This window comes from Castor canadensis, chromosome 1 (assembly GCF_047511655.1).
Source record: "Castor canadensis chromosome 1, mCasCan1.hap1v2, whole genome shotgun sequence".
Taxonomy (NCBI): Eukaryota; Metazoa; Chordata; class Mammalia; order Rodentia; family Castoridae; genus Castor; species Castor canadensis.
In genome coordinates, this window is record NC_133386.1 from 44214738 (window position 1) to 44231476 (window position 16739).

Sequence of the window (16739 nt, forward strand, 5' to 3'; positions counted from 1 at the left end):
CAGGTGGTTCTTCTACCTGAAAAATATGGCTTGGCAAGGAAGAAAGTCATACCAGAGTGGCTTTTGAGAGGTCTGCTTGAGACCTGAGCCAGAGCCAGCACTAGAACACTGTTCACGTAAGCTGTTTAGTAGGTAGGAATAAGAGGAACAATTAGAAGTCAAAAGGTTCCCCTCCTTGTCATAATTAGAAGAACAACAAAAAAACAAATAGATTTTAGGAAACTCAGACAGCTGTAGGGTTTTATTTTGGCAAGTAGAAGAGAGAAACAGCCTCCCTTTTCTCTTAATCTGTTTTTATCAGTATAGCAGAAGTTTCCCAGCTTCTTTGTACACAGGAGCCAGTTTTCTTCTGTTTAGGTCTTTGATACCACTATAGAGATATAAACTATATTAGTAGATGAGGGAAGGAATGTCATTTCTGTCTCCATGTCTGTTTCGCTGAGAATATTAGTAATCTTTGGAATGGATAGAGGGACAGGAACTGGTTGGAGAACCCATATATAAGGCTTTAAGAGTGAGAAGTTACATGTTACAGTATTTCAAATTAAAAGAGACTTCTAGATTAGTTGTGGTTGTCAGGACCTTTTTTGTCTCAGTCTACATGATTGATTTGTTTGCCTGTGTAATATATTTTAATATACAGAGCCAGGTTCAGATCAACCCCACAAATTTTGAGAGAAAATAAAGCACTTACATTAGTTTTATGTTGCTGTGACCAAATACCTGAGCAAAGCAACTTACAGAAGGAAGGATTTATTTTGGCTTATGGTTTCAGAGGGTTCAGGGCTGTGATTGCTTGGGCAGAACATCATGGCAATAGGAGCATTTGGCAGAGGAGAGTAGCTCACATAATGGTGACCAGGAAGGAGAGGGAGATATGAATGAATGCCTGTACTAGTGGACTCTTTCCTTTTCCCCCTTGTCTTCTATCTAGGCCCCCACTCTATGGAATGGTGCTGCCCACATTCAGGGCAGATCTTTTCCTCTTCATAATCTTCCCTGGAAATGCCCTCACAGATACACCTAGAGGTGTGGTATACTAATCTTCTAGGCACTTCTCAATCCAGCAGTGTTGACAGTCAAGGTTAACCATAGGACTATATTTTCTGACCACCGTACACATTAATGCTATCAGTAACTCTTACTTCTCTAAGTACTGCAACATAGATTAAATAGATTGTTATTTGCAGTTCCCAGAGTATCGACCACTAAGTCTTTTGCTTTACATTTGCAAACTTTGCACTAATCTTATACTCTGTACATTTGCAGAATTCATTTATTGATGCTAAAAGATTCTTCATGCAGTTAGATTGGATGGGTGATAGATGATCTTAACCACGGTTCTCTGAAGGCCTGTGATAGCAGTTCTTTTGATTTCCCTACTTCAGGTTACCCAATTAAGAATCTCAAGAAGTTGGCTATAATATTTCTAATTTATAGGTACAGAAACAGATACTTAGAGTTTGGGTAATTTGGTCAGGTTTTCACAAAAGGCATCAGGGATTCAAACCGAGGTTTTGTTCCACCACAAGTCTGGGTGCCTTTGCTATCATAAAACACAGGGCATTTGGTAGAATCTTAGAGGATTTTTTTTAGCATAAAATGATGTAACAAATATTATAGCTTAGGAAGATTAGTCTAATGGTGGTGGCCAGGAAGGCTGGGAGCAGAAACCTGAGCCAAAAGAAACAGCAAGGGACTTTTTAGTAACTCTAGCATGGTCATTAAGGGCAAATGGGGTGATAGGGAATGGATGACTGGAGAAAGTTAGAAGATAACTGGTAAACACTGGTCACTGAAAGTCAGTGGATTCAGGGCCAGAGGATTGGGAGAATGATACTGTCGAAAAGAAAAAAAAAGAGACTGCTGGTTTAGGTAAAAAGAATTGGTGAATTATTAATTTATTCTTCCTCATGGCTTCTTGTCACTGACAATTCATAGTAGTGGTTGATATTTATTTATTTATTTTTATTTTAAGTAAGAAAAGGAATGTTGTCAGTTAAGTGCTAATATTCAGTTTATTGTATGATGTACTCTGTCTTGAGAAAGGTTTAAGTGTGCAAAAAATGTGTGTCTTAGAATCACTGTCCAGCACCATTGTGGACATACAAATAGAACAAAATGTGTGAATTTGAAATCTCTTTAAAATTGCTACAAACTCGTTTTCCCTGTTAAATTTCTGTGACACATGTAATCACCAGAAATTTTTAGATTTTAACTGGCTTTTCCTGGCACTTCCCTTTTTTGTGGCAGGTTATCTGACCACATCAAGCACCACAGGCGTTGCTATCTTAAGCCAAAGATCAAGTTGCGTTCCTCAGTTCTCTGCAGCTGCCTGTGACCTTTCAAGCCTTTCTGTTCACTTCAGTCTCTATCCACTTCTATGTACTCAAAACTTCTCATCCTGTGTACAGTATCCTGTACTCTACAGCTTGACGCTCAACAGGTATTATCTAAAATTGTCTGCCATTATTTTGTGTACCTTTTATATTTTACATTTAAGTAAAATTAAGAGCACTCATACTTTTCTTTGCTGGAATGCATGTAAAAATAATGAGCATGTAGCAGGAATTGACAAAAAGTTGTAAATTGTTTTGTTTTGTTAAAGTTTAGTACCATAGAGCTGGTTGCATGGATCATATATGATAGTAAGACTTCTGTGTTCTCTTTCAAAATTGAAGCCAAATCTTTTGAGGAAGTAGATGTATTTTATATTACCATACAGGAAAATAAAATATTATTAGGCCTTGTAAATATTTTCCTATAATAATTATAGAAACACTTAGATAACAAATTTATCTTTAAAAGTAATTCTTTCTCATAGTGATTATATTATCAAGTTATTTTAAAATCAGGGTTTTAGAGTGCCCATGGCTTAAATAAATCCAAATGAGCTTTTTTTGTTAACTGCTTTGTAAATGTTTCATTTGGATACAAGTCTATTGCTGGAATTAATTTAACTACATATTGTATGAAGAACAGCTTTTTTAAAATTTTCCTTTCTAATTTAACTCAAAAGAAACTTGGTGGGGTGAGTAGGATGGAGGTAATTAGTGTTCAGTCAGAACTGGACAATTCTGTGGTAACATTTATTCACGTTCCACTCACCTTTGCACGTTTTCTAGTAGAACCTGTTCTGTAGTCATTAGGAGAAAGTGAAATACATGGCTGAATATTTTTGTGAGAATATGATTAAAAGAGTTTTTGTCTTATGTCTTTGTGAAAGACTATTAAAATCCTCTTTAAATGTCTAGTCTACTAGTTGCTTTGTTTCTCTACTATTCCCCAGCCTCTTAGAAGAATTCCCTCCATAGTTGTGAGTAGGTTAAGCCTCTACTCAGCAAAGGAAAGAACAAAGATAGCTGTTAATACTCAGGCAATCCCTCTTGTAGGACTTGTCATTCTTGGGTAGGATGGGTTTCCTTAGGGATTAAACTTTTTGTAAGCAAAATTAAATTCTTTTTCTAATTTTTCATAATGGATTTTAACTCAGCAAGACATTACAAAACAACATTTATAAAGAAGAAAGTAGGGGAAGAGTAATGTAGTAAAAACAGACTGATAATGTGCTGTTAGATACTCTTAGTGCTTACAGATGGAGTGTATTGAAAAAACAATGTAAAAATTCTAGAAAGAAGAACTTGATATAAAAAAAGTATAAAATGAAAACTATAAAGTCCTATGCATCATTCAAGTCAACTAGCCTGGTCTTTTTAAAAAATGTCAATGTCATGAAGTTTAAAAATAAAAAGCTTGGTGGTGGTGTGTATGTGTTTCAGATTAAAGAAGACTAAAGTAATAGGACAGCTCAGTGCAATGTGGGATCCTTGATGAATCTGCATTGACAAAGAAGAGCTGCTCTGTTTTGGTACTAGAATAATTTGGTAAACTTGAATATGGGCTGTTTATTAGAGAATATCCTATTAGCTTAAATTTCCTGGATATGATAATGCTATTACCTTTAATCTTAGGAAATAATATTCTAAAGTATTTAGTGGTGATGAGATATGATAGCTACAATTTATTTGCAAATGGTTCAACAAAAAGAAAACTCTGTGTGTTGTCATGCACATGTGTGCACATGCTCGGGGCCAAGTGTTTGGGAATTTTTTTCTGACATTTATCTGAACTGGTGTTCTGTAGGTTTGGCCTCACTTTTATTCTTCAGCATACATGCTTCTTTATGAGCTCCTCATTTTATATTTTATTTATCTCATTTTACTAGGTGTTCATGCTATGATCATTTGAGTTTTATAAGCATAAAATTCAAAAAAATATAGAGAAATACTAAATCTCTTAAAATTGCTGCATTAGTTTCTGTTTTACATTGTAATGAGTAATCCAGTGCATCATTGAGGTAATCTAAATAGCATAATTGCCCGCTAATTTTGATCACTAATAGAATAGATTAAAAAAAATATTGAGGGATCTATTCAATTTTATCACCTCCAAAAGAAAAACAACTTTAAACACATTTTATTTTTTAATTTAGTTTTTCTAGGTAAGGTTCCATTAAGAGTTCATTTTTAAAAATATTTTATTAGCATGCATTAGCCATCTGGGGGATTTCATTATGACATTTCCATATCTGTTTGCAATATATTTTGATTAGGTTCACCTCCCAACATCATTTTCTCTCCTCCCCTCCCCCGACTTAAAACAACTTCAGCAGGTTTCATTGTTCTGTTTTCATACAAGTATATAAAATAGGTCACTGTTAATATGCATTTATTTAGTAAGGATAGCACATTTCGGTGTGGTAATAATATTCAGGCTCCAAATACTGAATCATTTTATAGAAACATAAGATTCCCTAAGTAATCTACTTAGTGATTATCAGAAATATTTAATAATTTATGAATTATCTTTAATAATTCATGACAATTTTACTTATAAGGCTGGTGCTTGAGTACTGTTGAGTGTAAATTCAGGCATAGCGCTCTCATCTGTGTTACTGCTATAAAACAAATGCAACAGGCCCTAATAGAATAGGTAAGTAACCTACTATTTTTGAGAAATTTGGGAGATTCTTTTCAATATTTTTAACTCTGATGTCTCATAGCCCAAATATGACATTGGTCTTATGACCAATCTTTTGATTTAACTAGAACAATCTAGAGTTTAATAATAAGAACACTACCTTTGTGTATGATGTATTTGATCTTTTTGATATTCCTACTGAATCTGAGATTGCTCCTTTATTACTTTGTAAGTATCCCGTACCTCATGTAGTACTTAGGAGTGTGAGTTACTTCTCTTCCCTGTACTGTTGTCCTGGCAATGATCAGAAATGGAAGGTGAAACAGGATCCAGAATTTGTCAAATGGGCAAAAAAATCAAAATTGAGAGTGGCAGGAAAGCCATCTCCTGTGTGGTTGAGTATGTCCTGGGGAAGGCTCACCGAGGCTGACGTCACTATGGTTAGTAGCATCATTTATGACAATCGAGAGGAGGTACACCAGTTAACCCTTCTCTGGATCACATTTTCATTGCTCTTTAATCAAACAAAGCCCTCCCTAAACTTTGCTGCCTCCTAAATCCACCTCCAAGCTGTTGCTAGTTGTTTCCTTCCTTTTACCAACATATTCTTCGGGATTTCTCCTCTAGCTGACTGCCTGCTCTCATTAACTGTCCACTTATCCTCCCTCCCCTTGTCTTCAGCTCCTACTCTCACCATGCCAATGAATATTCTCTCTCACAGATTAGTTCTAGGACTTAGATTTTGAATGCATCGGCCTAGAGTCCTGTGTGACCGCAGACTGTCCCTCACATCTGAGCCCAGAGGTTCTACTTCCAATGCACTGTTACTCATCTCCCAGCATACTGTCTGTCTGTGAGTCCTCATTCTCCTCCCTGTCCCAGTGACTCTGCCCAGGGACTTGTCCTCAGTACTTTTTCACTTTTCTTGGTAGTTCCTCCATCCTAGGACCTGTCTGGCCCAGCAGCAACCAGTATCACCGCACTCCTGGTGCTGGAGACCATCTTTCCTCTCAACGGAGCGCATGCTTCCTGTCTTCTCATGTCATTCTCTCACTGTTTCCCGAGTCTGGGGTTCTCTGTATAGCTTTCCCTTTTACATTTTGATGAAATTAAGAGATTCTGGTTATGATGAAGTAAAAGCTTTTTACTCAGAATTAAAGGAAGACTTGGGAAGACTCATATCACCATCCTTACTCCCACTTCCTGAAAAGACTTATTGTGTGTTTATCCTCCTTTGCGAGCAAACATTTCTTTAAGGTCAGTCTCCACCAAGCTGAATGACAGTAATAGACATTGCACATGCATCTAGTTCATTGTTGTATTTCCTGTGCCAATTACAGTTCTTGGCATATAGCAAAGATTGTATAGTCAATTTATACTGAAGGGCAAAAATGAACAAAGTTTAGGATTGACCATTAAAGATTTGTTAGTAAGCTATCAAATTTTATATGTTTAGATTTTTGGGGGGAGGTGGGACTGGGGTTTGAACTCAGGGCTTTACACTTGAAAGCAGGCCCTCTACCATGTGAGCCACAACTCCAGTTCATTTTGCTCCAGTTATTTTGGAGATGGAGTCTTGAATTATTTGCCTCAGATGACCTTGAACTAAGATCCTCCTGATCTCAGTCTCCCAGGTAGATAAGATTACAGGTGTCAACTACCAGTGCCGGCTCTATTTAGATTTTTAAAATTTTCCTCAAAATATGTAAGTTCTTTTCTTATAAGTATAATGATTAATATTTAGAATTCTTTCTCTTTTGGTGGTGTTGGGATTTTTTAATACTTAGTATTCTTGAAAAAAGTTTTAAGAATAATTTTTATAGGTCAGCTTTACTTGAGTGGGAAATATTTAAGGAAACATGTCCTCTTAGTAATTAATGAATGTTCCTTAAATTTTCTGCTTTCATTTTCATTAAATTTTTCTAAAGCTAAAGGTGTTTGAGTATTCATTCTTCTATCCGTGTTAATGTCCATTTATTTAAAAGGTTTAATGTTTCTGATAGTAACAGTAACACACATTGGTTATCGATGATTTAGAAACACTGAATCTCCTCAATTGAAGTTTGGTTCATTTCCTTACATACCTTTACATGTGTTTATGTACTCTTCTTGTCAAATTGAATATTCTGTAGAGCACTTTATGCTTGTCTTTTATTGTAAGCATTTTCGTTTTGTTTTATTATAGTTTTAATGCATGTTAATTGTACATATTAGTAACTTTCACTGTCGCTTTTAAAAAAAAATACTGTCCTACGTGTTGAATCCAGGGCCTGGTGTGTGATAGACAGGCATTCTCCCACCGAGCTACATTCTCACATTTTTAAATTTTATTTTGAGATGGGGTCTTGCTAAGTTGTCCAGGATGGCCTCAAATTTGTGGTCCTTCTGTCTAGGCCTTGTAAGTAGCTGGGATTACAGGCATGCACCACCAATCCTGAATTCATTGTGGCATTTCCATACATGTATATATTAGGCTTTGATTGTGTCTCCCCTTCCAACTACCATCCTTAGCAGTACCTCTACTACTTTTAGGTCATCTATTGTTTTTCTTTCAAATTCTAGTTTTAACAGATGGGAGAAAACATGTGATACATTTTGAATCTGGCTTATTTTGCTTAACATAATGATCTCCAGTTTCATCCATTTTGTGGCAAATGACAGTATTTTATTCTTCTTTATGGCTGAATAATACTCCATTGCGTATATATACCACATTTTCTTTATCCATTCATCCATTGATGGGCACCTATGCTGGTTGATAGTTTGGCTGTTGTGAACAGTGCTGCAATAGACATGAGTGTGCAGGCATCTCATGTATGCTGACTTTGTTTCCTGAGGTATTTACCCAGAAATGGTATAGCTGGATCATATGGTAGTTTGAGTTTTAGTTTTTTGAAGAAACTTCATTCTGATTTCTGTATTGTCTAAACTAATTTACATTCCCACCAACAGCGTATAAGAACCCCACCCCATTCTTGCCAGCATTTGTTGTTTTTGTTTTCTTGATCACAGCCATTCAAGTGGAGCGAGATGGAATCTCAGTGTACTTTGGATTTGCATTTCCATATGGCTGAAGATGTTGAACATTTTTTAGATAGTTGGCACTTTGTCACTTCTTCTTTTGAGAAGTGTCTGTGCCATCATTTTCTCATTTAGTAATTGGATTACTTGTTCTTTCGTTGCTAATTTTTTTAAGTTCTTTATATATACTGGATATTAATAGTGTCTGAAGAACAGCCTGCAAAGATTTTCTCTCATTCTGTAGGCTCTCTTTACTCTGTTAATTGTTTCCTTTGCTGTGCAGAAGCTTTTTAATCTAATGCGATACCTTTTGTCAGTACTTGCTATCATTACCTGAGCAATTGGAGTCCTATTGAGAAAGTCTCCACCTATGCCTGTATCCTGAAGTGTTTTGTCTATGATCTCATGTACTAGTTTCAGAGTTGTAGGACTTACCTTCAAGTCCTTTATCTATCTTGAATAGGGCAAGAGAAAGCAGTCTAGTTTCAGTCTTCTATATGTGGATACCCAGCTTTCCCAGCACCATTTGTTGAAGAGGCTGTCTTTCTTCAGTGCATGTTTTTGGCACCTTTGTTAGAATCAGATGCTTGTGGCTGTGTGGGTTTGTTTCTCTGGTCTTTTATTCTGTTGGTCCGTATGTCTATTTTTAGCCAATACCATGCTGGTTTTGTTACTATGGCTCTGTAGTATAATTTGAAGTCAGGTATTATGATACCCCCAGCATTGCTTTTTCCCTCCTTCTCTGGATTGCTTTGGTTGTTTAGGATCTTTAGGGTCTTTCCTGCTTTCATATGAATTTTAGGGTTTTTTTCTAGTTAAGAATTCCAGTTAATTCTTAACTAGAATTAAGAATTCTAGTTAAGAAGCTGTAGATGACTCAGGAATATGGCTATTTTCACAATATTAATTTTGCTGATCCATGAACATAGGAGTCTTTCTATCTTCTAGTGACTTCTACTTCTTTCTTCAGTGTTTTATTTTTCACCTCTTTTTATTTCTAGATATTTGGTGGGGGAGGCTATGGCGAATAGGATTGTTTACCTGATTTTTGTCTCAGTAAGTTCATTATTGGATACACTGATTTTGTATCCTGCACTTTGCTGAATTTGTCTAATAGTCTTCTGGTAGCATCCTTAAGGTTTTGTAAGTATAGGATCATATCATCTGTAAATAGGGATAATTTGACTTTTTCCTTTCCTATTTGTATCTCTTTTTTTTCTCTTGTCCGGTTTCCCTAGCAAAAATTTCAAATATGATTTTGAAGAAGAGTGTACTTACTATATTGAATTAGATGTGAGCAGTGGACACCTTTGTCTCATTCCTGATTTTAGATGAAATATTTCAATGTTCCCCTATTCACTGTGATGATGCTTATGAGTTTGTCATATATATCTTTTGTTATATTGAGGTATGACCCCTCCATATCTAGGTATGAAGGGAGGTTGAAGTTTTTCAAAGGCTTTTTCTGCATTTATTGAGATGATCATGTGATTTTAGCACTTGAATCCATTTATGTGCTATATTACATTTACTGATTTGTGTGTGCTAAGCTGTCCTTACATGCCTGGAGTGAAAGCAACTTCCTCATGGTATATTTTCTTTTTAATGTATTGTTCAGTTTGGTTTGTAAGCATTTTATTGAGGACTTTTGCATGTGTGTTCATCAGGTTATTGATTTAGTTTTCTTGTTTTGTTATACTTGTATGAGGTTTCAGTATCTGAGTAATTGTGACTTCATAGAATATGTATGGAAACATTCCTTCCCTTCCTATTTTATGGACTGGCTTGAAGCACATTTGGGGGAGATAGTTTTTAAGGTCTGGTAAAATTTAGCTGTGAATCCATCCAGTCATAGGCATTCCTTGTTGGGCAACATCTTATTACAGTTTTAGTGTCATTGCTTGTTAAGAACTTTTACTTATAACATAAAATGTTCTTATAAGGGCCAGGTGTGGTGACTCACACCTGTAATCCCAGCTACACCAGAAGCATAAATAGAAGGACTGTGGTCCAGGCCAGTCTGAACAAAAACCTGAAACCTTATTGAGAAAATTAACTAAAGCAAAAAGGGCTGAGGGTGTGGTATAGTGGTAGAACATCTGCCTAGCAAGTGAAGGCCTAGAGCTCAGACCCCAGTACTACAAAAAAGAAAAGAGATGGTAATTTCTTACAGGTTAAATTTGCTTTTTTTGAGATGTGTTTTTGATGGCTTCATTGTATCAAACTGTATAAATATACCATCAGTTACTTAATGGTTCCCTTACCTTAGCAAAGAGAAGCCTGTAGGTATAATATGCAATAATAAAAGTCCAGGTAAAGTACTTTAAATTAATAAGCTATTTTGTTTCACTGGATGTACTTAATTACTGATTTTTAAAACTTTTTCAATAAATGTACTTTTTCCTAATGAGTTGGATTTTAGTGGAACATATTTGTATATTGCTAGTGTATTTGCCATCTCAGGCCGCCAGAATCAAATGCTGTAGACTTGTGTCTTAAACAACAAGAATTTATTTCACACAGTCTAGAAACTGGGAAATCCAAAATCATGATGCCAGCCACTTTGGTTCCCAGTGAGGACTCTCTTCTTGGCTTGCGTGTCTCCTATCTTGATGTGTCTTCATATGGTAAGCCCTTATAAGGCCCTGCCCTGTTGGTAGCATCTAAACCTAATTACCTCCCAACTACTGTCTGTCTAGGTATGGAGCTTTAACATATGAATTTTGGAGGAATGAAATTCAGTCCGTAGTAGCCAATAATGAAAAGAGTTTTTAGTACTACTTGTTTTTACCTAAGTTGCAATATAAAAAGTATATTCTAGAATTGTTTTATTTTTTCTGTGGGAAATATTATCTGAAAATCTTCATAGAAAAAGTAAAATTACTACCATTTATTCATCATAAAATATGTTGTCAAATTGTGCATTAGCCTAAAAGGAAATGTCTCATTATGTCTTTTAAAAATCTTATGAAAAGAGTCTTTAGTGAGTTTTCTTTTCTTGTTTGGAGAGCAGTAGCTAGTTTTTAGATGATTATAACTCTCACTCTGAAGTTGTGCAAATTGGTCTTATAGTCTCCACAGGTAACTGATACAGTCTATATCGAGGACTTACCACATTTTAGTGCTTCATACTACTCAAAAAGTAGTTGTATAATGTGATTAAAATTTGATGTTATAACAACGTCACTAAGATGGAATATATCTAGTTAATATTTGAGAAACTTGAGTCCACTTAAAGTCAAAAATCCAGTTGGGGTCAGTTCTGCTACATCAAGTCATATCTTTGTGTTCAAAGAACATGGGGATTTTTAAAGAAATGGTAATTAATCAAAAAAGATGCTAATAAATGGTAACCTTTATAATTATGCTAAAAATGAACTATTGGCAAATACTATATCTAGTAATCTCAACTTGAAAATTCATACTTAGCATTCTCATTTAGAAATAACGTAACTTTAAATGGTCACTTATGAGAGCAATATAAATTTATTATGCTTAGTATCCTTTTAAAGTTTTTGGAATTGCATTTTAATATATTACTTTCCCTGTAAGATGCCAATATATGGTCAGTATGAATATATGCTTCTTTTATGTAATATACTTTCAGAATCACATAATTTTATGTAATATACTTTCAGAATCACAGAATTTTGGGGGCTTCAAGCCAGTCCAGAATCATATAATTTCAGAATCACATAGATCACTATAGATTATTTTGTAGATGGCCAACAAGCTAGTAAAAATTCAGCTCTTTTTTATTTTTGATTCCAATTTTGTTGACTATGCCTTTCCTGTGTAAATTAGAATACAAATAGATAGTGGTCTTTTCCACAACTTCTCATCTGTGCTGTTGAAGTGAGAGAGCAGTGAACATAGTTATGCTCTACAGTTATGTTATGGACATAAACAAATGGACATTGTTGTTTACAAAGAGAAGCAGTAGCCATAGTTCACTGTCAAATTGTACTTTGCTGACTACCAGATTAGAATTTAAAGTGAAATAAAGCTCCTCTCTAATATTTTTCTATTATTTGTCACATTTTGTATAGTTGTAGTCCTATTCTTTCTAACTCATTGTGTTAATTACTTCTTCTCTCCCCTTTAAATTCCCCCTTTTTATAAAATTTTTTTTATTGTTGCACTGGGGGGACATTGACCAAAGTTCTTATAATATATCATAATTGTTTATTAACTTTTTTGAATGCCACAGTGGTTTTATATATTTAGCTTCTTTTCTGGGTTCTCTAACATCCTCATGCATCTTTCCAACCTTGTTGTCAATACTCCATCAATGTGACTAATCAAATATTTACTGGGTTTCAAGAGAGAACGATGGTCAATGATGGAGGTGCTGGATATTAAGAAAAGATAGTCCCACCAATAGTGGCTGTGGAAGACTTAATAAAGAAAGCAGGCAGGACTTCAGCTGGCTCTTTAAAGACTGAAGGGAAATTAAATATTAGAAGTAAGATTATTTCAATAAAACACTGACAGGGGAAGCTCACATATTGCTTCCCTTTCTCTTTTCATCCCCAAAATAGAAAATCCCACCATGGAATGGTCCTTTTCCTAGTGCAAACTATTAAAGATGTGACTTGGTTCTCTCTTAGGAGTTCCTTTGAATTTTGATTTCTTTTCATGTGGTTAGTAAGATAAAGTGGGGATGGCAACAAACTTGCCCTAGGAATGCCTGAGGCCTGTGGTCTATACCAGCTTTGCTCTAGGTTTTCTGAGAATGGTCTTGATAGTGTTAGATCCCAAAGGTTGAGCACTTAGTTCCCAGTTCCGATGCCATTTGTAAAGCCCCAGATTGTGACCTGTTCTTCACCAACCAGTGATAGTCTTGGGTTCTCATCACCCCCTCCTGTGTTGAATTAATGTGCTAGGATCACTCACAGAACTCAGAGAAACACATTTTCCCATTTTTTTAAAAGGATACTACAAAGGATACCAATGAACAACCATATAGAAGAGATGCCATAGGCAAGGTCTACGGGAAGGGGTATAGAGCTTCCATAGCCTTCCTTTGCACACCACCTTCCCAATGCCTCCACGTGTTCAGTAATCTGGAAGCTCTCCAAACCCCTTACTTTTATGAAAACTTCATTTTGTAGGTATGATTGATTAAATCATTGGCCTTTGCTGATCAACTCAGCCTTCAGTTCTTTCTCCCTTCCTTGAAGGTCAGGCAGGGAGTTGAAATGGGATTGAAAATTCCAATCCTGTAGTCATATTGTTATTCCTCTGGCAGCCAGCTCCCATCCTGAAGCTGTCCTGGAGTCCATCAAAGTTACCTCATTAGAAGAATCTTCTTCTATCATCCAGGAAATTTCAAGAGAATTCGGAAGTCTTTGTCAAATAATCTTACCACTTAGAAAATTATAAAGGTCTTAAGAGCTCTGTGTCAGGAAATAAGGGCAGAGACCAAATGTATATTTCTTATAATATCACAGTATATAATTTCTTCTGGGTATTGACTGGGTAGGCATGTATGATCACAGAGTATAGGAATAGCAAGCCACTCAGCTTTTTTTGGGTAGTAGTCTATCTTTAAGCTTAAATGTATAGATGAAAGGAGTCTTTGATGGGATCTGTGTTAGGGACATAATTTGGGATGTGGACTAGGGTTCTTGAAAAACACACACTTAAAAAGCACTTATTTCCAGTTTATGTGCATATTTTCCTATGGAACATCCAGGCAGAAGGTAGTTGTGAAAAAAACCAGAAGTGTTCCTGCCAACTCTCAGTCTTTTTACCTCTAATGATTACACCTCAGAATAGTTACCAGGTGAGTATATTGACAGGGTGATTGGTCTGAGGAAAGTTGTGTGGAGTGTGAAACCTCTGCAGTAAGGCCAGCTTCCCATGTATTGTTTCTTCTGCAAGTGTAGCTGCGGAACAAGATGATGACTGCTTATATTTAGCAAATAGGGTCTGGAGTTACCAGGGATATTTGGAGAACCAGCTAGTCTGCCTCGCTTGCCCCAAGCTGCATGTTGTTCTCTACAAAAAATTGCAGTATTCTAATTGTTTGACTAGTTTCTGGTGTCTAGTGCTAGAATTCACTTCTAAAGCCAGGATAAGATAATATTAAGATGAGCAGCTCTCTGGCACATCGAGTTTTAGCTTCTTGATTATTGGGTTGTATTGTGTCTACTTCATTTCACTTCAGTAAAAAGAAAGTTGGGCACATCTCTAAGCTTTAAATAACAGTCATGGATATCACACTGTTGGACCATAGTGGTTTCATGGAAGGCATCCAAGGAACAAATAGGAAGAATGAGAGTGCTACTGTACAGGGAACAATCTTGTGTGAAATTAAGGTTGAAAAATCCAAGGAGTAAAATAAAAATAAAGACCTTGTCCCAGCAGAGCACTGTGGTTCTAGGAATAGGACTTGTATTAAGGCAGTAGGAAAATTAGGTAGTGAGTAAAACCTCAGCATTTGGTATGTGAGGAGAAAAGTGCTAATTAGGATTTGGAGGGGACCACTAGAAACTTTAGAGGGAAGAGGATCAGCTTTAAAAGCAAACCATGGGCTCTGCACTGGCCCTTGGTGAAGATGTGCCAAGGAGATGTGGGTGTTCAAAGAGCTGAGCCGACATACTAGGATTAGACTCCAGCCCTTGTGAAAAAAAGCCTCTTGATGCCCATGGGATGCTCTGAAGCACAGGGTGTAGGGAAATGGACTTGGCCTCTCTGAAGCTGTAGGGGCACCAACCAGTCCAAGTTGGAGCTAAATTCCATGAGTAGAATTGGACTTTTTAAAGTACAAGAGATTTCCATGGATTTCTTTATCTAGAACACAGATTTTGTTCATATAAATAAAACAGTTCTAAACCCTTAAAAAAAAGAAAGCAAACTGTAGGGGAATTAGAAAAGAAAATTTCAAAATTTAAACAGAACTGGGCACTAGTGACCTGTAATCCTAGCTACTTGGGAGGCTGAGATTCAGAGGATTGTGGTTTAAGGCCAGCCTGGCCAAGCAGTTCACAAGACCCCACCTCCAAAATAACCAGAGCAAAATGGGCTAGAAGTAGAGTGCCTGCTTTGCAAGTGCTAAACCCTGAGCTTAATCCCTTGTCCCACCAAAAAAAAAAAAAAAAATTAAACAGGACATTAAACAGATAAAGGAGGCTTTTAGGTCTTGAGCTTGTTATGTAGCCCATGCCAACATCAAACTCTTGATCCTCTTGCCTCAGTCTTCTGCTGGAATTACAGGTATGTGCCACAATGCTTACCTAATTTTGAATGCTTTAGAATCATAATTTAAAAGTTTATGCTCAGACAGAAATTTGCTAAGTAAATCAATCTGAGTATAAAAACAATTGTCACTATTTAATATTTATTATAACCAATATTATGTATATTGAAAAATATCAATACAAAGAAAGAATTAACTTCACGTAAAAGAATGTGGCTTATTCAACTCATCTCCCTTCTTCAAAACCATGCAGGTAATATATGCTTTGAACACTAAAAATGATGAGCACGAATCTGCAATTCAAGCCCTCAAAGATGCTCATGAAGAAGAAGTCCAACAAATTCTTGCAGAAACAAGAGAAAAAATACTGCAATATAAGAGCAAAGTGACAGAGGAGTTAGACCTTAGAAGGAAGATTCAAGTTTTAGAAGCATCCTTAGAAGATCACATAAAAATGAAGCAGCAGGCTTTGACTGAATTTGAAGCTTACAAGCACAGAGTCGAGGACATGCAGCTCTGTGCAGAAGCCCAGCATGTCCAACGCGTGGTAACCATGTCTAGAGAGGTGGAAGAGATTAGAAGGAGATTTGAAGAGCGGTTGCGGAGCTTTGGACAGTTCCAAGTGCAGTTTGAAAAAGACAAACGGTTGGCATTGGAAGGTTTGCGAACTGCTCACAGACGAGAGGTGCAAGAGCTGCTGAAGTCACAGCAGGATCACAGTGCCTCTGTGAGTAAAGGGCAGGACAAGGCAGAGGAGCTGCACAGGATGGAGCTGGAGGCTTTAAACAAAACACTTGAAGAGCTAAGACTTGAAAAGAAAAAACTCGTCGAGGAATATGAAGGCAAGTTGAATAAAGCACAGTCTTTTTATGAGCGGGAGCTTGATAACTTGAAAAGGTCACAGGTTTTCACAGCTGAAAGCCTGCAGGCTAGCAAAGAGAAGGAAGCTGATCTTCGAAAAGAATTCCAGGGACAAGAAGCAATTTTACGAAAAACCATAGGGAAATTAAAGACTGAGTTACAGATGGTGCAGGATGAAGCCAGCAGTCTTCTTGACAAATGCCAAAAGCTGCAGATGGCACTTGCCACAGCAGAGAGCAATGTGCAGGTGAGTCAAGAGCAGGGCATTCAACAGTGGGATTTCCTTCCAGAATTGTCCTTCTGTTGACTGAGAGCAGCCCAGCTGGCTTAGGATCAGCTTCTTTTCATTCACACCACTTAAACTTTTTCTTTTCATTTTTACCTTTTCCTTTGTGACAAAAATCAATGAAGGGATAATTTGTATTCTCCTAGATCTATTCTGTCAGAATTTCAGTTATCAAGGGCCCCAAAAGATAAATGTAAAACCTTGCTGATTACTTATGAAAGGATTTTAGTTAAATAACTTGTTAGTATTTTCCATGAATGGTTTGGGAAAGTTAAAATGTTGATATTAGGTTTAATTATGTTTTTTCTTCATTGATAATGGTCTACCCATTAGTTGACATTTAGACATTGACACTGATTGCTTTTAAAATCTGAATTTAATAAAGGT

At 36.4% G+C, this 16739-nt stretch overlaps 1 protein-coding gene across 9 annotated transcripts in view; it reads left to right on the forward strand.

The window, feature by feature from the left end:
• Fam184a (family with sequence similarity 184 member A) overlaps positions 1–16739 on the forward strand; it is a 123841-nt gene that overhangs the window by 34807 nt on the left and 72295 nt on the right. For 8 of the 9 annotated variants that reach the window (XR_012448776.1, XM_074075592.1, XM_074075559.1 and 5 more), the window contains exon 2: positions 15459–16313. Coding sequence is in view for 8 of the 9 variants with exons in the window: in XM_074075592.1 (XP_073931693.1) it covers positions 15459–16313 (855 nt within the window). In the remaining variant the exon portion in view is untranslated. Of the gene's footprint in view, positions 1–2244; positions 2447–15458; positions 16314–16739 lie in introns of those variants that run through there. The other variant, XM_074075582.1, reaches the window with a different exon arrangement.